General features: G+C 40.1%; 1 protein-coding gene across 3 annotated transcripts in view; it reads right to left on the minus strand.

The window, feature by feature from the left end:
* The window catches only part of BICD1 (BICD cargo adaptor 1), a 196,842-nt gene that overhangs the window by 62,984 nt on the left and 109,208 nt on the right, over positions 1-24,650 (minus strand). The window contains exon 3 of one of the 3 annotated variants that reach the window (XM_060165195.1): positions 5,932-6,223. The exons of the other annotated variants lie outside the window; for them this stretch is intronic. Within the exon in view, the coding sequence (XP_060021178.1) occupies positions 6,170-6,223 (54 nt within the window). The 3' untranslated portion in view covers positions 5,932-6,169. Of the gene's footprint in view, positions 1-5,931; positions 6,224-24,650 lie in introns of those variants that run through there. 3 annotated transcript variants of the gene reach the window in all.

Consider the following 24,650-nt stretch of genomic DNA (forward strand, 5'->3'; position numbering starts at 1 on the left):
TGGGATAAGATGGCGCTGAGCTCTATTAAAAACCCCCATCAAGAATAATGAAAGTGAGAAAAATAAACCATGAGAGAAAGGGGAGAAAATGGCGCAACCAGGAGATCCTCTAGCCTTTCACCTCCAGAGACCTGAGCCCCAGCTTCTCTTCAGAGGACAGAGGATTCCCTGAAATGTTTGGGGTAGACTATCCTCACAGTTTGCATTGCACTTGAGTATAGCAGCATTCTGAGAGTTTTATTTTAATTAACATTGAGAGGCGACTTCCCTGGTGGTCGCAGTGGTTAAGACTCCGCACTCCCAATTCAGGGGTCCCAGGTTCGACCCCTTGACCAGGGAACTAGATCCCGCATGCCGCAACGAAGATCCCACATGCCGCAACTAAGACCCGGCACAGCCAAACAAATAACTTTAAAAAACATTAAGAGGAGGGCTTCCCTGGTGGCGCAGTGGTTGAGAGTCCGCCTGCCGATGCAGGGGACACGGGTTCGTGCCCCGGTCCGGGAAGATCCCACATGCCGCGGAGCAGCTGGGCCCGTGAGCCGTAGCCGCTGGGCCTGCGCGTCCGGAGCCTGTGCTCCGCAATGGGAGAGGCCACAACAGTGAGAGGCCCGCATAGTGCAAAAAAAAAAAAAAACAAGAGGATTTCTTTATGTGGGAATAATAAATTCCCTCTACTATTGGCCAGAAGTAAGAAAATATAAGCACTTATTACCACACAAAGACTAAAATATAAAAAGTAATATAGTGCCTTCCAGTTATACAGCTCTTAGCCTTTTATAACTTAATTATATTCATTGGCCTATTAGATCTTACTAATAACTTGTGTGAGCTGGGTGACAGGTCCCTGCCCACAGCTTACTAATCTGTAAAATGGGGATCCTAATACTTAACATTATATGGTAATTGTGAGAATTTAATGATATAACATGAGGAAATGAGCAGAGATGCCAGACACACAGATAATTTCCTTAACACAGTGGAACACATGCTCTTACAGAGACAGGTTCACATCTAAAGGCTGAATAATGATTACTATTGCTAATTACTCCTGGGTGAGTCAGGAAAAGCTTTATAAAGTAAGTAACATTTGAGTAGAACCTTGAAGGACAAGTAGAGTTGACTAAATGGGTAAAGAGGTGGATGGACTTTCCAGCCAGAGGTAAACTTTTGAACAAAAGGAGAGTCCTATTTGTTTGAGGGCAATGCTAAAATAGCCAATAGCCAGACCGAGCACTTCCTTAGGGCACCAGTGAAGCTGGAGCACTGAGAGAGAGAGAAAGAGAAGAGAGAAATTCAGAAAAATCTAGAAAATAGCCAATTATTTTCAGCTTATGTCTACATTTGGTGTTATTTCATAAAATAAAATGTTAAATTACAGTCTAGTATGGTTAACCTATGAGGTAGTAGGAGGAACCAAAATATTGACAGTGCTTGGAAGCTTTCAAGTTCTTAATCAGGCTGTGGTTTAGGAAATAGTGCAGCTGGGTGTGGCTGGAGCAAAGGAACTTGAGATAGAGTTTGCAGGAAATTCTACATTAAAAAAGGAATTTGGGAACCATCAAAGTCTTTTAAACAAAGTAGCCATGTAATCAGACCTATGTTTTAAAAAGTCACTCTGAGAGTTGGAAGGGCGGACAGAGAACAAGCTAAGCAGCCCCTTAACTTGAGGAAAAGGATGAGGAATTTTGAGGGATATCTCAGGATGAACAGGACTTAGTCACTGATTGATGTAATAATAAATGAAAAAAAAAAAAAGAAGAGCAAAAAACAATGGCCTAATAAGGATAAAAGTATCAAAATGGAGTTGTAAGAAAGGAAGAAATTTTACAATAAAGTTAATGTGAGAGTTAAAGATGTCTTATTAATAATTACAGGTAGTGTTAATTTGGATAGTCAAACCAGGAATTTCTGGATCTGTGAGTGGAGTGAAGGAAGACAGATGGAGAAGGGAAAGGATGGGGTATGCAGTACTGACTTTCTCACTTCTCTCCTAGAGAGTTGCCACTGCTGGCCAGTTCTGGCACTTTAAGACCATAATCTTTACTTTCCTTCTTTTGGCCAAAGATTAACTCTTCTCTTGCTGGTGAGAGGAGTGGACCATAGTTCTTGCCTGACCTCTCAGGTCCTCAGCGTCCTCAACTCAGGTGATCTACTCTCTAACCCACATTACCAATAACTTACCTCCTATTCTTCCAAATCATCTCCAGTTCTCCCAACCCAGCATCCTTCCACCTCATCAAGGTTTGCTATCCTTCGATCTCCAGCTTGCTCATTATCTGCAACCCTGGGTTTTCACTTCCCTCTTTACCCAGGTTTGATTCTACTGGGTTGACCAAAAAGTGTGCTCAGGTTTTCTGTAATATCCTATGGAGAACCCAAACGAACTTTTTGGCCAACCCAATACTATCATCACATACTTACTGTCTTGCAAGCACATCATAGAGCCTAACTTTCTGCCTTGTTATGCCCAAAGCTAAACAGAACTGGAGAAAATACAAATCCATGCCACATGGTTTCAATTACAACTCACAAAGAGGTAGTGGAATGTAGTGGTGAAGAGTCCAGGCTTGGAACCAAACTTCCCTGGATTCAAACCCCTACTCCAACACTTAGTAACTCTGGCCAAGGTTACTAATTCTCCATGCCTGTTTCTTTTCCTGTCAGGGGAATAACCTCCAGGTGTTATGTGGATCAGAATGGTGCCTAATATGAGTGGTGAAGTCCTGAATCTCAAACAGGCCTTTGGCACTGTCTAGTGATCATACTGTATATCCACAGTGTAGTAAGTTTCCTACTTCTCTCTTCATACAATCAGTCTCTTCTCTCCCTGAGAATCTTGCCTCATATTTACTTGGGGTGGGGGTGGAGCAGAAGGAGGTATGGCTCCTATTCCCATTCCTTTTACTTTCTTTTAATCTATCAATACTTTATACAGTTTAAAGATAGTAAATCCAGTCTTAAAACAAAACTTGACCTTTACATCCATATTTGTTTCTAGAGTCATGATCGCCCTTTCTCAATCCCTTCCAATAAACACTGAACCTGCCCTTGTCAAAGTCATCAATGACTTGCATTGTTGCCACTGGATTTGGTGCCCACACCTGTGTTTTCCTCTTACTCCACTTCTTTTTAAAAAAAAAAAAAATTTATATATTTGGCTGTGCCAGGTCTTAGTTGCGGCACGCGGGATCTTCATTGCAGCATGCGGGATCTTTCAGTTGCGGCATGTGCGATCTGGTTCCCTGACCAGGGATCGAACCTGGGCCCCCTGCATTGAGAGCTCGCAGTCTCAGCCACTGGACCACCAGGGAAGTCCCATCCTTTTACCCCACTTCTTCAACAGCGTTTACCACTCCCTCCTTTTTGAAACTCTTTTTCTTCTATTGGCTTTCCAGACATCTAAACTCTAACCTTACTGGCTGCTTCTTTGCAGTCCCTTCTGACTTCCTCCCCTCCTTCTCAGCTCAACCTCTACTGTCAAGTGTTCCAAATCTATATTGAGCCCCTCCCTTTTCTGGCTACTCTCCAAAGGCAACCTCATCCAGGCCTCTAGCTTTAGATATACCACCGGTATGCTGATGATTCTCGAATCCCCACCAGGGCTAACAGAACCCTATGGGATCTGACTCTTGCCTCACATAAAGTGCTCATAATGCATCTTTCTCCCAAGGACACATCATGCCCCCGATCCCCAAACTTCTGGTTCTTTAACCATCTCAAGCTGGGTCCTGCTTTAGAGTTCTTGCACCAGCTGTCTCTTCTGCTTGGATTTCCTTCTCCTTGTTCACATTGTCTGTCTCTTCATTAGGATCTCAACTTAAGTGTCATCTCCACAAGACTTCCCTGACCACTCATTCTAAAGTAGCTGCCCAGTCACACTCACATAACCCTGTTTTAATGGTCTGAAAAGTGTTTATCACTATTTGATTTATTTGTTTGCTGGATATTGGCTATTTTTCCTTCACTAGATGTCAGAAGGAACAGATGTCCTTCACTAGTTGTCAGTAATTCATCCCCACAGTATCCCAGAATCCAGGGGAGCCCGTCACTCATGGTAGTTGTATCCCACAGCTCAGACTCATCACTTCCAGCCTGAGTTGGACTGGTGGTAATGTGAGGAAAGCTGGGAAGTCTCTGAAGGATGAGCTTAGCTGAGTATAGCCAAAGAAGTACAGGTGTATTTGTACATTTCATATCTGTTCATAGATGGGGGAAAAAAATAAAAAAAGCACACCTGCAAAGCAGGCCCCAGGTAAAATTCTCCACTGTTTAAAAACCCTTTTGGTGACACACATTCCATGCATATTTATACTTTATCCCATCTCTGCGGAAATTTGTACCAAGAAGAGGGTTCGATAAACATCTCCAACAGACATAGATATATACTATAGGACTGACACGACTTGTTATACTCTCTCTCTTAAGAATGGGTACAGTTAATGAGGGACATCAACACTGTGATGTCTCCATGCTATCAGCCAATAATAAGCTGATGGACACTGGGACCTTCTTCCGAAATCACAATAAGGGAAGACCAATTGCTCTATCAGGCAGTCACGTGGGTTTCACAGTCTTCAGGAGAGCTATCGATGAAGAAAAGGAGGTATCCAGAGCACCATACAGGCAGCATCGCCAAGCGCAATCCAGACTTAATAACTGGGAAATAGCTAGGACAAACAAACAAGGTGAGTGAAATGTGGCTTAAAACAAACATGCTCAGTGAGAAAACGGATAAAAAGAGATTTGCCATGGCTGGGAAAGAGTAGTAAAGGAGGAGAGGATTACCACTTCAGGACAGCATTGCCCATAGTGAGCTCTGCATTAGGCTAGTTCCGTGCAGGGTTACTGGGAGTTGCTCAAACATAAGTTTAGGAAATATAAATTAAAGTTACACATGTATTTTTTTCTGCTGGACTTCTCAGAGCCCTTAATATGCTAGCATGTATTGAGACTTTGTAAGAGTAAGACGTGGTATGCAGCATTTGCTAAATTTTTTTGACTACAAGATCTCCGCCTTTTAAAAGGAGCATTTTGATCAATCCACAGACCATGTCCTTGGAAAATGTTACTCTGAGACAGTAGAAAATGATAGTATCTGTACAGCTGACTGGGGTAAACCACCAAGCTCTTTATAGCACAACTCCAGATCCCTTCCAACTGCTGAGGGCTGAATGGATCATCAGATTTAAATAATGACATAAAATTAAAAGCAAAGGAGTGAATAGATATAAAAATGGGTGAAACGGGCTCCCCTGGTGGCACAGTGGTTGAGAGTCCGCCTGCCGATGCTAGGGGACACGGGTTCGTGCCCCGGTCCAGGAAGATTCCACATGCCGCGGAGCGGCTAGGTCCGTGAGCCATGGCCACTGAGCCTGCGCATCCGGAGCCTGTGCTCCGCAACGGGAAGGGCCACAACAGTGAGAGGCCGCGTACCGCAAAAAAAAAAAAAAAAAGGGTGAAACAAGATGATCAGGTCCTGACTGGCAATGACTATACAAGAGTAATAAAGCCATAACGAAAGCAAGATTCCGTAATTCTCACTTTGAAGGTATCTGCAAATCTTGTTCTGAAGAAAGCGGCACCATGAAGGGTTAACTATCCTTGACTGAATTTGAAGCAATATCAGCACCTTTCCCATGGGATATCAGCCTCCATTAGAAATCAAGGACCAGACATTTCACAAGCAGTTCACATTTCAATGCCTCTCAAACATTTCTCATAAGCAAAATCTTGACAGCAACATAAAATCCACCCTTTTATTGTAAACATTTGAAACAAATGGCACAAAATAAATAACATATGACTGATTTTCTTATACCCTGATTTATAATTTTTTCTTCTTTTACTTGTATAAAAAGGACATTAAAATAATACATATTTATTCTAAGTAAAAAAAATAGCTTAATAAACATTTACATTGCATCTTAGTTGGGTGGAACATGTGTTTTACAGAAAACATTTTGTGTAAAAATTTTTTTTGGTATCAACTTTATTACGATATAATTCATATACCTAAAATTCACTCATTTAGAGCATACAATTCAATAGTTTTTAATATAGTCACAGAGTTGTGACCATCACCACAATCAATTTTAGAACATTTTCATCACCTCAAAAATAAATTACAGGGAATCCCTGGTGGTCCAGTGGTTAGGACTCTGCACTTTCACTGCCGAGGGCACAGGTTCGATCTCTGGTCAGGGAACTCAGACCCCACAAGCTGCTCGACACAGGAAAAAAAAAAAAAAATCCATGTCCATTTCGTATAAATGGAATCATGTATGTGGTCTTTTGAGACTATGTGTAAGATTTTTAATAGTTTGGTTACTACTGATAAAATATCTTTGCTTGCAAAGTCTATAGACAGTTTTGCTGCAGCATGAATGTATTTCACATGATAATAAGCAAATTGTGCTGGCAGTATCTAGCATATATCAGATCCAGTAATTGAGTTATTATGTTTCACAAAGTAGTATGATCGTTTAAAGTTCACTCAGTGGACTGGAAGTTATTTTTTAATCAGTGAAAGTGTGGCTTTGTGACCTGGGTATTGTAACCTGAATATACTGATTTGTTCTGGAATGAGCTTTTGCAGATATAAAATACTGGAATCTTTTCTTCTTTCCATAATCAAACTTGAAGTCAGGAAACCATGATCATTTCCCAAAATAGTCTAGTTACCCCTTGCTTACTTGCTTGATTTTTCTTTTTAAAATTTCTCTTTTTTTTTTTTTTTTTGTGGTACGCGGGCCTCTCACTGCTGTGGCCTCTCCCGTTGCGAAGCACAGGCTCCAGACGCACAGGCTCAGCGGCCATGGCTCACGGGCCCAGCCGCTCCGCGGCACGTGGGATCTTCCCGGACCAGGGCACGAACCTGTGTCCCCTGCATCAGCAGGTGGACTCTCAACCACCGCGCCACCAGGGAAGCCCTAAAATTTCTCTTTTTTAAATTTAAAGATGGCAGGACAATTTTTCTTTACTGATAGTATCTCCTTATAATTATGAATATCCATGCTGCCCTGATTACACAATTACTATAATAATTTATTAAATGGAAAAGGGAAATTTAGATAATACATTAAACAGATTTGAAATCTAGATTGTGCAATAAACATCTGAGTTCACAAATATTCCAGAAATAGTTCGATCTCTAGCAAACATCCTTTCACTGCAGCTTCACAGACTTTATTGTGACCTTGCTGTAAAGAACGATCTAACCCAACAGATAAACAGCATCAATAGTCTCAAAATCATTCATTATAATAATTAATTTTAATGCCTATCACCATGGGAACACACTATATAAAGATGTTTAATGAGAAGAAACACCATGAAAGAGAAAGAAGTGATCAAAAATGGAAGTAATGGTGTGTACTTAAAGTGATTTTTTTAAAAATGGAAGTGAACATTGAAATAAAGAAAAAATTTGGAGGGATGAGAAAGGAGAAGGGATTAAAAATGACAAAATGCGAGATAAGTATCATGAGGAGAAAACGCTGCACAGAAAGTGGGGGAATTGATATAATTTATAACTTGATTGGAAGATACAAGTTAACCCCTTAAGGGACTAAAGGTCATTAGAGACACTATTTTTGTTTATTCCTTAGGTATGTGCATATAGTAGAGGCTGACTGATTGGTTATTCATCCAGATGGTTTCTGAAACTTTTACAGGATATCTGGCTGGTCTGACTTGGTTGTTTATTTTTATTACTACAAAACACCTTTATTATCCAGGAAACAAAGTTTAGCCCAAACATTGGTAATAAAGAAGAAAGCCTAAACTATTAGTGAATATAGTTACTCAAATTAAGTCTTCAATATATGGAATAGTATAAAAAATAGCAGCTTCAGAGAAGCAGCTATTTTACAAAGAGGTGGGTGGAAGAGTAAAAATAGTTCTGGACATGGACCTGGATTCGAATGCTGTCTTACAGCAAAAAATTTCCAGGACTTTCAGTTTTCTTACCTCTGAAAACAGAAAACTAGGGAGTTCCTTGGCAGTCCAGTGGTTAGGACTCTGCTGCAGTGGGTACGGGTTCAATCTCTGGTCAGGGAACTTAAGATTGCATAAGCCGCATGGCGTGGCCAAAAAATAAATAAATAAATAAAAATTAAAAATAAAACAGAAATATAGCTTTCTACTCAACTCCAGAGTCATCATAAATAAATGAGAAAACATTTCTAAAAGCACTTTGTAAATTGTAATGAGCCATCCTACATCCTCATTAAGAGGTAGTTTTTAAAAAGTCAGTTAAAAGCTTTTGTGGGACTTCCTCGCAGTCCAATGGTTAAGACTCCACGCTTCCACTGCAGGGGACTAAGATCCCGCATGGTGTGGCCAAAAAACAAAAACAAAAACAAAACAACAAGAAAAACAAAACAAACAAAAAAAGCTTTGTAGGACAGTGTTGGAGATCCTTCAGAATGTTCTTTATCATTAACCATTTGAAGATTCTTTGAGAAAACAGTCAACATGTAGACATGCTTCTAGCTCATCATATGAATAATTTAAGTTGAGGAGGGCTTCCCTGGTGGCGCAGTGGTTAAGAATCCGCCTGCCAATGCAGGGGACACGGGTTCGAGCTCTGGTCCGGGAAGATCCCACATGCTGCAGAGCAACTAAGCTCGTGCACCACAACTACTGAGCCTGTGCTCTAGAGCCCGTGAGCCACAACTACTGAGCCTGCGTGCCACAACTATTGAAGCCCGCGTGCCTAGAGCACATGCTCTGCAACAAGAGAAACCAATGCAATGAGAAGACCACGTACTGCAGTGAAGAGTAGCCCCCACTTGCCACAGCTAGAGAAAGACCAAGCAGCTATGAAGACACAGTGCAGCCAAAAATAAATAAATAAAAATTAAAAAAAAAAATGAGGAGATACTGATCTCAGAGCCAGATATTATAAAAATATATGCAGTGAGTAAAAATCTCACTCCCAACTTGTCCCACCCCTCAACCCCCAACCCACTGTTCTTAGTAGCTTATGTATACTTTCAGAGTTCCTTTATATCTTGCTTATTTTCAAAATTTATCTATAGAACCAACTCATTCCCACATGAAAATGAACATGGTTAACACAATTATATAATGGACTAATCATAACAAAATTATTTTACTTATATATGTGGATGTATATGTGGTATATATATACATATATATCACATACATCACACCTAGTGATACACATACATATCACTAGAATCTGTATCTCATATAGCATTCTTCAGTTACAAGCCAGAATTTATTTAATAAGCACTTAAATAATGTTTACAATGTGCCAAGACCATTCTAAGCATTTTAGAAATATAACTCTTTTAACCTTTTAACCCACATGACAATACTATGAGCTGTAAAATCCCATTTTACAGCTAGGCTAACCGAGGCATGGGTAGGTTATATAATGATTTCCCCAAAGTTCAAGAATAAGTGCAGAGTTAGGAGTTCAATCTAGAACACATGTTCTTAACCACTAAGCCCTGCTTCCTTAAAAATGGCTTATTAAAGTGAATTGTTGCTTGAATGGATGTAGCCATCCATCCATTCAAGATTATTGTAAACTCTCTCTTTACGTTATAGTTTCCTTCTCTTTATGAAATAAGGAATGAATAGAAATATAAATGATTTAGTAAATTTTCCCCAGTGTATAATAAGTTAGTGGGTGCTATTTCTGAAAAATAAATTATTTTATTGTTTTCAATACATAACTTCTTGCAAAATTTCCTCAGAACTGATTCTGGAGATAATGATGTAATATTAGCAAGAGGTGCCCACATTTTGAACATTCATTGCCTATTAAGTTTCATAGGTAAAAGCTCTCATTGCAAAGGCAAAGCTATAACTTTTACTCTGACTGTTACACTGTTTCCAGAATCCTTCCTCTATGAAGGCTTTTGATATTCTGGATGTGTGAGTACTGCAGGCTAACGAATGCTACAGGAATCCAGTTGTATATGTGCTTATTAAAATGTAAGTTCCAAACCCTGAAGTATTGATTTTTCTTAAGTTGACTGGCATTCTGATTTCAACAATTATATTAAAAGTCTAAGAAATTCCAAGATGCATCTTTTAGGTAATTATTAAAGGTGATCAATTTTCTACCTTTACAATCTACATTAAAGTTTCAAAAAGAACTCTCCTTACCAACATCTTCCTGGTATTGGCTTTCCCCCTTGCTTTGAAATAAGTGGAAACTGAACTTTAGAATAACCTAGAGAAAGGAATTTTGGCATGGCAGGAGTGATAACTTGAGAGATAGGTGAAAACCTAGGTAGTGAAATTTAAAAGTGACAAAGTCCAGGTGAGAGGGAAGCAATACTAGCAAAGGAAATGGACTATTGTGTAAGGCTGGGGTTAATCTGTAGTTAAAGGTCATTCTCAGCTCATCTCCAGGGATCACAGACATCTGTGATTGACCCTGGACCCTGATAGGATGAAATGGAGTAACTAGTGACTTACAATGTGCTGCTTAAATCTGAAACTCCCTTGACACACACTCTACTAGTTTGTCTACATTATTTATAGAAAATCTATAGGTTGATGATTGGTACTTGGCTCCATAGTTTATATTGTCTAATTTTAGCTATAAGAGCAGCCAGGTATAAAAGACTCTTCCGTAAACTTCCCTGAAAACAAGTATCTTGCGTGTATCTTAGTTGTTCACAACATGAACACAAGACACATCAGATGGTATTAAGAAAGGGCCTTGGAGCTGTGTCTCGAAGTGTCAGACCTCTGCTTGTTTCCTCTTCCTGCTGTCCCAATCCTTTAGCTTATCAAAGCTGAGGGAGAGAATAGGCCACCCCAGTATATGCCATTTTGGCATGTGGATTATTTTGAGCTGAAGACATTGGGGTCCAGCAGACTTAGGAGGAGCCTTTTACCTCCCTCTTAATTGTCTAAAAGAATTTAGATCCGAGGCCTGTACCAGGAAGAGAGTTATTACCAGATACAACTTTTTATGTCAGAAAGACTTGTCTGCGTGGCATGGCAAACATTTGTTTACCAAACATTTGCTCTTCTCAGCTTCTGTGAATTGTCTTCCTCTCCTTTGAAGTTCCAGACCCCCTACTTCCTCCTTCTTAGCTCAGGATGGTACATAAGCCTCGATTACCTGGCCGCTGGGGAGTCTCATATTTTATGGGGTCCCCTTATATTTTTCCCCTGTGAATCTGTCTTATGTCAATTTAATTATGAGACCTGCCAAAGAACTGAGAAAGGAAGAAGGAAAAAGTTTTCTGCTCCTACGAAGTCTTATAAGCGTATACCCTTTGGAATCTTGTGAGTCATTTCAATTATCTGACCCTGTGTAACTGCTCCAACTTCAGTAAGAGCACACAAAAACAGAAATTGAGGCTAGGAGAGCGGAATGCAATAATCATAAATTCCAGCAACCATCCAGGAAGACACTACACAGAAGACAAGGTTCAGGCCCCCTCGCTCACACCCTGCACACTCGGATGAGAGTGAGCTGCTCAGTCACCAGAAGGCAGATCATACTAGTCAGTCCTGAAAGGAAACAGAGGTGTCAAGGCTACAAGCTGCATCGGAATTTTTTTGCCTTCCTAGGAGAATATTCTGAGGCATTTTCTTCACACACTCTGTAGCAGTAAGAAACATTTGGAATAGAATATTTTTCTACAAGCTGCATCTTTGCAGGTAGACTTCTAAAACCAAATAAAGTACTATAAGGCAAGATAAACAAAAGGAATATCTGAATAGTACTCTCTTGGCAGAAATTCAGTTTATATTTGAAATATCGGAAAGATATACATACATTGAATCAATATATTCAATAACATTTTTCCTTCTTGGCAGGCGAAGGTAAGTAGATTCTAAATCTTGTGGTTTTTCTCTCTTACATGAAAATAACTACTGCTTTATTGTCATTACTTATTTTACAATCACTCAAAGTGAATTTTTCAATCAATTATAGTACTATTGAAGTGGGAAATCTTGATTATTTAATGTCTTAATAAAAGTTGTTTTAGCCGCTTACATATTACTTATCAGACATAGGAAGGAAGTTTCTCGGGCATAAAAAAAGACAGCAAAAGGATGCTATGATTCAACTATATATAACTGATATATAATATTAATTGTTGGTAATTAAATACGGTACAAATAGTTAAATAAAAAAAACTTGTGGTGTACATATTACTATAATAATGAGTAAACTGAGGCCCAAAGAGATAAAGGAAATTGGGGTAGGTCGCAAAGTAGGAAATGATAGCTCTAGGCTTTGACCCAGGTACCCCAGATCCTAATTCTGAGCTCTTTTCATTAAGACACCCTGGCTTTGTCTCCTGGCTTCTGGCAGAAAGCCAAAGAAAACAGACTGAAACAAAAAGAATAAAATGTGCAAGGGGAAAACGAAGAGTTCTCTCCAAATCAAAACGAATTCCTCATTTTCTGGGCCTCCAAACTCGGGAAGAGGCTGGGAGCATTGTGAAACAGAACTAAGGGGCCGTAGCCTCAAGCTCTGAGTACTATCTTATTTGGCTCAACGTTTCAAAGGACACTAATTCAGGGAGAAAATAGTGTTTGGGGGATGAAACTCAGAGTCCCATAGAGGAGCTCAAAGGATGGTTCCCTTCCCCCCCCCGCCCTGGGAAAGAATTTTGGAAGGTGAGTGAGCATCTTCTTTTGGCACCTGATGGTCAGGGGTCACTGCTGAGGAGAGCGCATGAGGGCTTCCGGCTGGTGAGCGACTGGTGTCTACACTGTTCTTGAAGACACGACTGGACACACTTCACACATAGGGTCCTTCTCAATTTGCAGAGAAGAGAAGCTTTTTTACGGAACAAAGTCTAATAAGAAGATCCTTCATAGATACACAAAAGCCAGTGATGTATTTTTCCCTGTCCTGAATTTCAATTAGCATCTTAGGCAACAAACCTGAAAATGACTAACTGAGAAATGTCTGCATTTAGTCTGTGGGCCCAGGCCAAAGAAATATTATAAAATATATATTAAGAATCACTATTAGCCAAATGAACTCAGTGTGTATGTGGGGGGAATATTTCCTAAGAGTATTCTGTTGGAGTTTCATATATTTTTAATCTTACCTAAAAACTCCAGATAATTACCTTCTTTGTTTACCTATTTAACATTTCACTGAGTTACATAGTGAGATAAAATATGTTCCCACTCACCATTTGATTAATCAAAGTATGTGTGAGATATCTTTGATTCTTTGGTGGTACCTTAGTTATTTAATTCCACTCCTATTAAATTTTATACTTTCAGTAAAGCTCACATTCTCCAGAAATAATCAGACTGACAGACTTTTAAAATAAGAATTTTTCAGTAAACCAGAACTGCTTTTTGTAAAGAATCAGCCATAACACAAATATGTTACCAGTTATATTCAGATTTTGAAGATATATTGTATTATTTTAAATTACCCATATATTTTATTCATTATTTTAATATCGTTCATCAGTGAATTGAGGATATAAATCTAAATAATATTTTGGATCAATCACAATTGTAATTTAATATATGCCTGGGGCCCACCATATGACTGGCTTAAAACAAGTCAATTTTAAGCAAACATAAAATTAAATAGCATTTAAAAAAATCAAAGCAAATAGGGGCTTCCCTGGTGGTGCAGTGGTTAAGAATCCACCTGCCAACGCAGGGGACACGGGTTCGAGCCCTGGTCCAGGAAGATCCCACATGCCACGGAGCAACTAAGCTTGTGTGCCACAACTACTGAGCCCGCATGCTGCAACTACTGAAGCCCGTGTGCCTAGAACCCATGCTCTGCAACAAGAGAAGTCGCCCCAATGAGAAGCCCGCGCACCGCAACGAAGAGTAGCCCCCGCTCACTGCAACTAGAGAAAGCCTGCGCACAGCAACAAAGACCCAATGCAGCCAAAAATAAATAAAAATAATAAATTTATAAAAAATCAAAGCAAATAATTTTAATATGTATTCCTGATAAGTTACTGACCAGTGTCTCAGCCATCAGATTTATGGTGACATTCAGAAGGCAAGTTTAAAGTGTCATAAATCCAGAGAATTTATAATTTCATCTATAATACTGTTAGAAATACTAAAATGATGCACTAACTATTTACCTATCTTTGCTGATATGTTTTCTCTATAATTTGTTTCTTTCTGGATAATATCAAATCAGAAAGCTCTACAGACTAGTAAAACTGATACTAGTCATTTTTTGCTTATGGAGAATATCCTGTTAAATTACTCAACTTATAGTTCCTATATAGTACTTAGGTCTGAAGAGGAATATGCTCTACATTTTCAGTCTAAGAAGATAATTTACAGTAAAAAAAACCCCAACAACTCCTACTATCAAAGTCTGGGAGGACAGCACTCATATTTACACTTCTTTTAAAAAAAATCACAGCAACATTTACTTTAAGTCCAAAATATTATGTATTCATGTCTATTTCCAATATTATGTTTTAAGTAAATCTGCCTTCCTAATATGATGTTCGATATTAATATACAATACTATTTAAATCTAGTGACATATTAATTCTAGGGGAAAAGAAATAAATAATGACGACTTGAAGTCATATTATTATTTTCTTTTTTGGCTGCACGGCTTGCGGGATCTTAGTTCCCCGACTAGGGATTGAACCCACACCCTTGGCAGTGAAAGCGTGGAGTCCTAACCACTGGACTGTCAGGGAATTCCCTTGAAGTCATATTATCGCTAACAGAGGTTCTCAAAGTGTGGCCCTAGAACCAGCAGCAAGAACAACACATGGGAACTTGTCAAAAATGCAAATTCTCAAGCTCCACCCCAGGCGTACTGAATCAGAAACTCCAGCGATCTAGGTTTTTTTTTCTGTTTTTTGGGGTGTTTTTTTTTTTTGGCCGTACCACACAGCTTGTGGGACCTTAGTTCCCCAACCAGAGATTGAACCCAGCCACGGCAGTGAAAGCACCGAATCCTAACCACTAGACCACCATGGAATTCCCAGAGATCTGTTTTAACAAGCAATTGTGATGCACATTAGGTTTGACAACCACTGGTCCAGATTAAAAAAATCAATTTACAACAGCTGAAGTTCATCCAGAAAAGAGATGCTCATAGCAGGTTGGTCTATTACCTACTCAATGACATAACTGTCCAGCACTTACAAATAAATGAATAGGACAGACAAACAAACAATGGAGTAAAATAAAGAGCCTAGAAACAGACTCACATTTATATTGAAACTTAATAAACAACAGAGATGTCACTGCAGATCCATAGGGGAAAGATGGGCTAGAAGAAAATTTAGAATATATTTATGACCTTGCAGCAGAGAATTTCTCAAATAAGAAACAAAGATGGCTTACTTGTAGAGAAAAAGACTGATACATTTAACTACATTAAAATTTAATACTTCTATTCTTCCAAGTATAACTTACAATAAAGTAAACGAGAAGGCAAGCCTCTAACTAGGAATATACTTCTCACACATATTGACAAAGACTTGTGTTTAGTATTTATTCATTCAACAACTACTCATGGAGTGCCCATTATGTGCCAGACACTATTATAAGTGCTAGGGATATAGTAAACAACAACAACAAACTATGACTATCTCTGCTCTCTTGAACTTACATGCCTTGCTTACAATAGACACACACACACACATATATGAATATGTATGTGCGTATATATATATATATGTGTGTGTGTGTATGTATATGTGTGTGTGTGTGTGTGTGTGTGTGTGTGTATATATATATTTTATATATATAATATATATATAATATATATATATATATGCCCAGAAGAAAGTTTGAAAGATTGGGGACAGGGAGGTCTGGACAAGAGGCGTATGGGTGGATTTATGGTAGTAGTCACGTAGTATGGAGATCTTTGTACTGCATATTAACACTTATCGGAAAACATCTACCCTGGAAGAGACACTAAACAACCCAGCAGACAGAATGCCTTAGACAGTTGACACCTGCCAGTCTCTGTCACCAGCAACTCTTGTGCTGACACAATGGAACCATGAAGGTACTGGGATACCGGAGGGTCCTGTCAGTAGATAACAGATTTCAAGCCTCAGGGCCAGGGTTTTCTGGGCAGGGCTTAATTTCCCTGAAGTGACTGAGGTATTATTCATTAATTTCTTGTTCATTCTTCTATCCCAGCTGTGATTATGTTGGATTTTGGACCATAGGTGGTCCCCAAATATCTTTTAATTGATGGGGTTCAACTGCTGTCCTGGCAGCTACATAAAGGAGCTTTTAAGAGTCAGGTCAAAATTAACAAGGAAATGAATTTTCAGAATGTGGTCCGGTTGCTGTCACAATAGATAATTATTATGTTGAAAAGAAAATCATCTGTTATAAAATTGACAATTTTAGTAAAATTTGAAATTTTTGAAAAACATAATTCCATAAAAACATAATTTTTGAAAAACATAATTCCAGTTTCTCAGACAAGAAGACCCTCCAGTAGATATAATACACTTCTTTGATGAAATGACTCTTATCTGCCCTCCCTCCATCCCCCACGGCATTCTATTAAAATGGATTGTTTATGTATGACACAACTATAGGGCTATGATCTTGGAAGGGAAATGATTGATTGCACAGAAATAACCTAAATAGAAATGGCCTTGTACTTAGATGAGGAAATCTGTATATACCATTGTTAAAAGTTTAAACCAATTTGTGAAAAGCAATAGAGGATCCTAATAGACTAAGGGTATAAGAATGGACGCACAAATAAATGGAGAGAGATGACATTCTTACTCACCATCCTGCCTAACAAGCTATCAGATATGTGCTTTGGGGCAGGCAACGGTGTACAGTCTTTGTACTTTAGAATTCTCTTCTTCACTCTAATTCATTTAAGCCAGAAGTGAAGATGGAAGGGTCTACCCTTGAAGCAAACTGCTGACCGAGACTGAAAATTTGCCTAGCAGAACCTCTTCAAAACTGCGGAATGGCACTGTAAGTCTTAACCAACAAAAGAACCAACGGAATGAACTTAAATGTCTTAGTTTATAGTTACCTTTTTTTTTCTCTTTTAACCAAGACACTTGCTTGAGAACTACTTTTAGCCCTGATAAAGCAACAAAGACTTAACCTCTCATTGTGAACAATTTGAAAACTGAACAAAATATACAAAACAGCTGTTTTCAGACACTAAGAGGCCTGTAAGACTGATCTCTGGAAGGGAAACAGATGAGATGAGTACTGTGAACACCCCAACTTTCTGCCTGGAGTCAATTCCTGGACTGCAGGTGCAGGAAGGGGGAACCCAGAGAACCCAGAGGCCCCGCTGAGGTGAGGAGTTCAGAGGTCAGGAAGCTGAGGTGGACGGAAGCTGCAGGGTAGAATTCTGGAAAGGAGTGATCTACATAGAGAAAGACCTCCAGAAATCTGTATACGTGCTTCCTTGTGTTCTTCCTGGGTAGGAAACAAAACATGATGCACAACTCTAGAATTACAAAGAAACATAGGACAAGGTCGCTGCCTTCCAGGGGCTAAAATACAGTGAGAAATTTCACAATTGGTAGTAATTTTCTTTTCTTTTCTTCTCAATTATATCTGTAGTTCTTTGACAATTGTTTGTTTAATTTCTGAATATATTTTTACTGAAACAAATGTTAGAACTTTACTGATTATGTATTTGATTTTGGGGGGAGAAGGTATTATAAACAGGTAACCATTCACTCATTCATCCCTTTTATTAGTTCAACAAATACTAATTTAATGAATATACTATGCAAAAGCTGTATAGGTTCTGAGATTATAAAAAGCATAGGACATTTTCTCTATCTCAAAGAGTTTGTAATTTAGTTGGGGAGACGTGTTTAGAGCTAATAATATTTAACATTTATTGAATCCTGGTACGCAAGTACTGTTCTTAATTCTAAGCACTTCGTATGTAATAATTCACTTACTCCTCACAACATTATGAGGTAGGTATTATTATTATTATTGTTCCAATTTTATAAACAAATAAGTTGAGGCACAGAGATAATTTGCTTAATGACTTACATTCCATAGGTGGCACAGCCAGGATTTTTAGACTTGCAATCTGACTCCAGAACAGCTGCTATTAAACACTACTTCATGGTGCTTAAAAATTCAAGGAGTGTTTATTGGGGGGCCCATCATATGCAAAGCAGTCTGCTAGGCAGTGAAATTTATATGTGTACAGGACAATCCCAAGCTTCAGGAAATTTATAGTCTACATATGATTAAAATTAAAACAATTATTATGGATTAATATCTGAAAATATCCATATCCCATGACTCCTGTAGGAAAAAGTGTATTATGAGTCTCAAACAATTTGTTTATGTGTTAACTTTAGGAGCACTTTATTGCCAGGTGAGAACTGGCTCTATAAATGTGCTACAAATAATTATTTAGCAAGCATTCCTTTATTTATTAATGATTGAAAATATTTTTGTATTCCTTTCTAGAATATTTTTCTTATTTTAAAATATTCACCAATTGTGAAATAAATGTCTCTTTGGTGCTGTTTGGTCTCCCACTGTCTAAGTTTCCTAGGGTTGCCATAACTAATTACAATAAGTTTACTGGCTTAAACAACAGAATTTATTCTCTCACAGTTCTAGAGCCAGAAGTCTGCAACTGAGGAGGTGGCAGGGCCACACTCCTTCTGAAGGCACTACAGGGGAATCCTTCCTTGCCTTTTCCAGTGTCTGGTGGCCCCTGGCGTTCCTTGTCTTGGGTCAGCAGAACTTCAGTTTCTGCCTCTGTCTTTACATGGCCTTCTTCCCTGTGTCTCTGTCTTTCTTCTTATCTGTTTCTACACTTGTCATTGGATTTCAGGCCCACTCTAATCCAGGATGATCTCATCTCATGATCTTTAATTGCATTTGCAAAGACCCTTATTATAAATAAAGTCATTCTGAGCTACTAGAGGTTAGTATGTATTGAGTTATGTGACATATATTTGGGGGGCCATAATTCAGTCAACTATACCCCCTTCAGTTATTCTTATTTTTTGCTGTTTTGCTACTGCTAAGGGTGGTAGGCAGCTAAAGGGGGTGGGTGGCCAGGACATCAGGGAGGGACTTGCTAGTAAAAGGGATGGGGATGGAGAGGGAAATGGGAGGATGAGTAGAAAAAAGATAGAAATAGAAGACACAGGTAACAGAGCAGCCAAGGATTTCATGACTCTCCTCTCCTCAGGCTCGGATAGAGACACAAGAGAACAAGAACAGGGTAGGCAGAAAAGGAGACAAGAGAAAGACAAAAAAAAAGTTAAGGCAACGGGGAAGGTTTGGAGCCAGTGTTCAAGCATTTTTGGTAATGAGCTGCATTCGTGCTTCTATAAAAGGCCTTTTTTAGGTGAAGCACATACATAGAGAAGGAAAAATAACCTTGCTGTGTAAACCCACGACTTAACCTGGGGCCACATTTAACAGTAACAAGCTATATATTACTGGTTCTTGTGTCTACCAGCTACTGCAATATCTCTAAGTATGAACTCACCTCATCCTCATAATTATTTCTGGGAGTCTCTTTTAGCTGTCCTCCTGGACTCACAAACATGTTAGCCATTTCCTTCTTCTCCTGCTCCGGCACCATCCAGCAATGTCCACTGTGAAGCTTCTGCTGCCTCCCAACTGGGATGAAGGAGCCTTACTACTGCCTTGAAAGATCCTGATAAGCCCTTTCCCGTCATGTCCCACAAGGCCTTGCTGCCTGGTTATGCTGGGTACACCTGGTGCCAATACTACTTAGGTGGTTGAATCTCTTCCAGGGACCAACACCATGGAGGTGGTGGAATCCTCTCGGTATCAAAATGGCACTGGTTCTCAAAATGGAAAGCCTCGCTGAACTCCATGAAAACATGCAGACACTGTTTTCATTCCTTTTAGCATAACCTCTTTCCACTTGGTTTTATAGCAATGCTGCTTGTGTCATAGTGGCCGAGAGACTTTTACTTAGTGTCTCATCATCCCCATACCCTCTCCCTACAACAACATGCATAAACCCATTACATATACATACAGACAGTAGTAAGAATCAACAAAGATCTGAGCAGGAGGACACATCTGAGTGACAAACATTTAACCAGAATTGCCCTCTGACAATGGATGAATTTCTGGGTCAAGGGAAGAAAACAAGAAACAGGAAGGCATAGAACACAGAAATAAATGATTACTATCTATACTGTGTGCATCTAGGAGATCTTTGTACAAGTTTTGTATGAGTTCCCCAGCACAGGGCCTGACACACAGGTGATCAATAAATATTTGTTAAATGAATGCATGAGATAGAGGAATCAATCTGTGGAAACCATGTACTTGGGCCTCCCTAGGTAATAGTCACCATTCACAGCGCTCATCCTCTGAGAATACTCCTTCCTGCGCCTACAATAAGACTCACTTACATTTGTCTTTTATTCCCTAGCCCAGCCAGGAAGTTGTGATATTTTGAATCAGAGGTCTCTTTGCCTAAAAAGCTATTTTTTTTTCCTTCTCTAAGGAATCAAACACAATTTATTTTAGAACTGAATAGTACAGACTGAATAAAAGAAAGTTTTATCCTAAACCTTCCAGATAGACATTTTCTCACCAGGTTCCACGTTGATTTTAATAGTCCCATACGTGGCCTTCACAATGGATGTACAGATTGTGTCATTTGGTTGCAGAGTCAAGTTTGAAAATAAGTCTTTCCATTTTCTGTGCTTCAGAACAATTCTTAAAATACATCTCTTATGTCCTCAGCTCATAACTGTTTTTTTTTTAAAGATTTATTTAGTATTTATTTTTGGTTGCGTCGGGTCTTAGTTGTGGACTCTTCGTTGCAGCACACAGGCTTCTCTCTAGTTGTGGCGCACAGGTTTTCTCTTCTCTAGTTGTGGCGCGCAGGCTCCAGGGCGCATGGGCTCTGTAGTTTGTGGCATGCAAGCTCTCTGCTTGAGGCGTGTGAGGTCACTAGTTGTGGCGCACGGGCTTAGTTGCCTCGCAGCATGTGGGATCTTAGTTCCCTGACCAGGGATGGAACCCACGTCCCCTGCATTGTAAGGCAGATTCTTTATCACTGGACCACCAGGGAAGTCCCCATAACTGTTCAATTAAATTTTTCTTCCAAAAATAACTTACAGCAAGAGAATCATTTACTTTATACATATTGAAAACCAGAGCTCATACATTGTCTTCAGTGTTCCATGGAGGAAAAAACTGGTCCAACGGAACAGATGTAACAAAAAGTATGTCTCTTATTTTGGCTTCTCTGTTTTAATGACCAGAGAAAACCCTTTGTTGTTTTCATCCTGGTTTCAACACAGTAGTATCAATACCCTTTTCTTTCCCTGAATCTTTTTTTGTGTGTGTGTGGTACGCGGGCCTCTCACTGTTGTGGCCTCTCCCGTTGCGGAGCACAGGCTCCGGACACGCAGGCTCAGCGGCCATGGCTCATGGGCCCAGCCGCTCCGCGGCATGGGGGATCTTCCCGGACCCAGGCACGAACCCGTGTCCCCTGCATCGGCAGGCGGACTCTCAACCACTGCGCCACCAGGGAAGCCCTCTTTCCTTGAATCTTGATCTGGCATCCAACATTGATCTTTTACACTCAAAAAAATGAATATTTCAAAGCTTTGCAGTTTCCTTCCTTCAGACACGGCAGAGAGGATTTTACTTCCTGGAGCACGTAGTTAAACGGAGTCAGACACGCCCGCGCACCCGCTGCCCACACGCTTTTCCTGGACTTAATATCCGGGCATGACTGCGGCTCCTACCCGCGACGGCCCTGACCAGGCAGTAAAAAACTATTTTAATTGAACTAGAAAGTCGAATAAGGGAAGGGTAATAATAGAAACTTCCATGTATTCAAGGGCTATAAGTTTTATTTAAGACCCATGGGCAAAGCCAGTAACTGCATGGGCTTAAATCTGTGAGGGCAAACAGCTGCTGCTCACCCACACAACAAACTGTTCTGGGAATCCGGAAGCGCTGAGACAGAAATTCAGTCTAGAAAACCAACCAGTAGCATTCAGAGGAGCAGCAGACAAGTAATATGATCGAGAGCAATGTTTTCAACTTGTGGCCTGTGACCTAGCAGTGGTTTGTGAAATCAATTTAGAGGGTTGATTCCACATTTTGAAAAAAGGAAAGAAAAAGGTAAAGTAGGATATAATAGATGATATCAGCATGCACTGCAGAAACAATAAGCACTGTTTCATGGACTCCTGCTTTGGAAATGTATATGCATGTGTATACCTGTACACAAGTGTGTACACCTACATATGCATGCACATGAGTGCTGGGTAGCAATGTAAAATGTATTGTTTATTGTGGGTGATGTCAAAAATGTTTGACAGGCACCACTGCAGTGTATATCCCATTTAGAATGGTGATGCCACTCAGCTCCAAATGGTTCTTGCTATAAGTTAGATTCAGAGCTTCCCTGGTGGTGCAGTGGTTGAGAGTCCACCTGCCAATGCAGGGGACACGGGTTCACCTGGTCCGGGAAGATCCCACATGCTGCGGAGCAGCTGGGCTCGTGAGTCACGGCCGCTGAGCCTGCGCGTCCAGAGCCTGTGCTCCGCAACGGGAGAGGCCACAACATTGAGAGGCCCGCGTGCCGCAAAAAAAAAAAAAAAAAAAAGAATATGCCTGCCAATGCAGGCGACACGGGTTCGTGCCCCGGTCCGGGAAGATCCCACATGCCGCGGAGCGGCTAGGCCCATGAGCCATGGCCACTGAGCCTGCGCGTCCGGAGCCTGTGCTCCGCAACGGGAGAGGCCACAACAGTGAGAGGCCCGCGTACCACAAAAAAAAAAAAAAAAAAAAAGTTAGATTTCAAAGAGAAGCCAGAAATCTGCATCTTTGTGAAATGTCATGATTTTTAAATGGTGGCAACTAGTTCAACAAAACAAAACAGAGGTGCAGCACAAGTATGTGTGTTGAAGACAGCCCATCGACAAACAGTTTGGGTGTTCCATCCTAGAGTAATACTGTTATAAACCTACTCTGCAGAAAGAGATGTTATTGGTCACTCTCTTGTGGTCAAATATTTAATGCCCTTTCCTCTGAGCCTCTCCCTTGTAGAAGATCATACAATGCTCTCACTGACATTAGTCATGAACATATGATTTGCTTGGGCCAATGAAATGTGAGTGGAAGTGAAGTGCTTGCCACCTCTAAGCAGAAGCTTTAACAGCTTGTGTGTGATTCACTGCATTGCCACCTCTCTTTTCTCTCTGCCTGGATGATGAGAATAAGCTATCTGGGGCAAAGCGTTGCAGGGAGAGTGAACAGCAAGAACAAAGGCCGTAAGGAAGAAAGCAGCAAGGGAGCCAGTATGGGTGAAGAAGGGTGATATATTACACTTGGGAGGTAGCAAGGTGCCTGATCATGGCCTTGTAGAGCACAGGAGAAAGACTGGATATGTTCTCTAGTTCAGTGCTTTTCATCATTAGGAGATTTTTAAGCCAGTGAGTGATATGACACAAACAAGAAATATTTGTAGAATAAATGGTCATTAAAAGGGTCACATTAGCAATTATGCCTCTATTATTTTAAAAAAGAGATACAGCTTTGGCATGGATAGAGCTTCTTCAAACTCCATCCAGATGACTGGCCCATTGTGGCTGCTATAGACTGAATTGCTTCCCCCACAAATTCATTCATTGAAGCCCTAACGCCCCATATTTGAAGATGAGGCCTTTGGGAGGTAATCAGAGTTAGATGACGTTGTGAGGATGGGGCTGTGGTCTTGGGATTAGTGCCCTTATAAGAGACACCAGACAGCTGGCTCACTTTCTCCCTGTGGGAGCACAGAAGAAAAGCCATGTGAAGATGCAGCAAGAAGGCAGCCATCTGCAAGCCAGGAACAGGGACCTTACTAGAAACCAAATTGGCTAGCACCTTGATCTTGGACTTTCCAGCCTCCAGAACTGTGAGATATAAATTTCTATTGTTTGAGCCTCTCTGTCTGTGATATTTCGTTATGGTAGCCTGAGAAGACTAATACAGTGGCCAAGATCTAGTCTAGGGAAGAGGGAATGAGTCTCAATTAAAGCACTAAATGGATCTTAATGCTTTTGCTTTGGTAGGAAAAAAAAATGCCTCTCAAGAGCTCAGAGTGAAGAAAAGCAGACAATTAAACAAGAAGAACAAGAAAGGAAATTGCTCTTTAAGCAATGTTATCTACTGGGTCATTGCTGTTTTTTAATTGCACTAGAGGGAAACTAGGTAATAAAAGGGAATAAGGTTGCAGATGAGTTAAACTTATTAATCGGTTGGCCATAAAATAGGGAGATTATACTGGATTGTCCAGGTGGGCACAGTGTAATCACAAGGGTCTTTAAAAGTGGAAGAGAGACAGAGAAAGAGAACCAGAGAGATGGCAGTGTGAGAAGGATTTGGCTTGATGTTGCCAATGTTGAGAATGGAAGAAGGGGGTCATGAACCAAGGAATGTGGGTGGCCTCTAGAAGCTGAAAAGGGAAATGAAAAAGATTCTCCCGTAGAGCCTCAAGTAAGGAACATACAGCCCTGTTAACATGTTGGTTTTAGCCCAGGGAGATGAATTTCAGACTTCTGAGCTACAGAACTGTAAGATAAAGAATTTTTTAATCCACAAAGTTTGTGGTAATTTGTTACAGCAAACTAATAGAAGTGGTTACGTCTATAGAGTGGGGCTGGAGGTTGAGCAGTGTGAAGAAAGATTTC

This window comes from Lagenorhynchus albirostris, chromosome 11, assembly GCF_949774975.1.
Source record: "Lagenorhynchus albirostris chromosome 11, mLagAlb1.1, whole genome shotgun sequence".
Lineage (NCBI taxonomy): Eukaryota > Metazoa > Chordata > Mammalia > Artiodactyla > Delphinidae > Lagenorhynchus > Lagenorhynchus albirostris.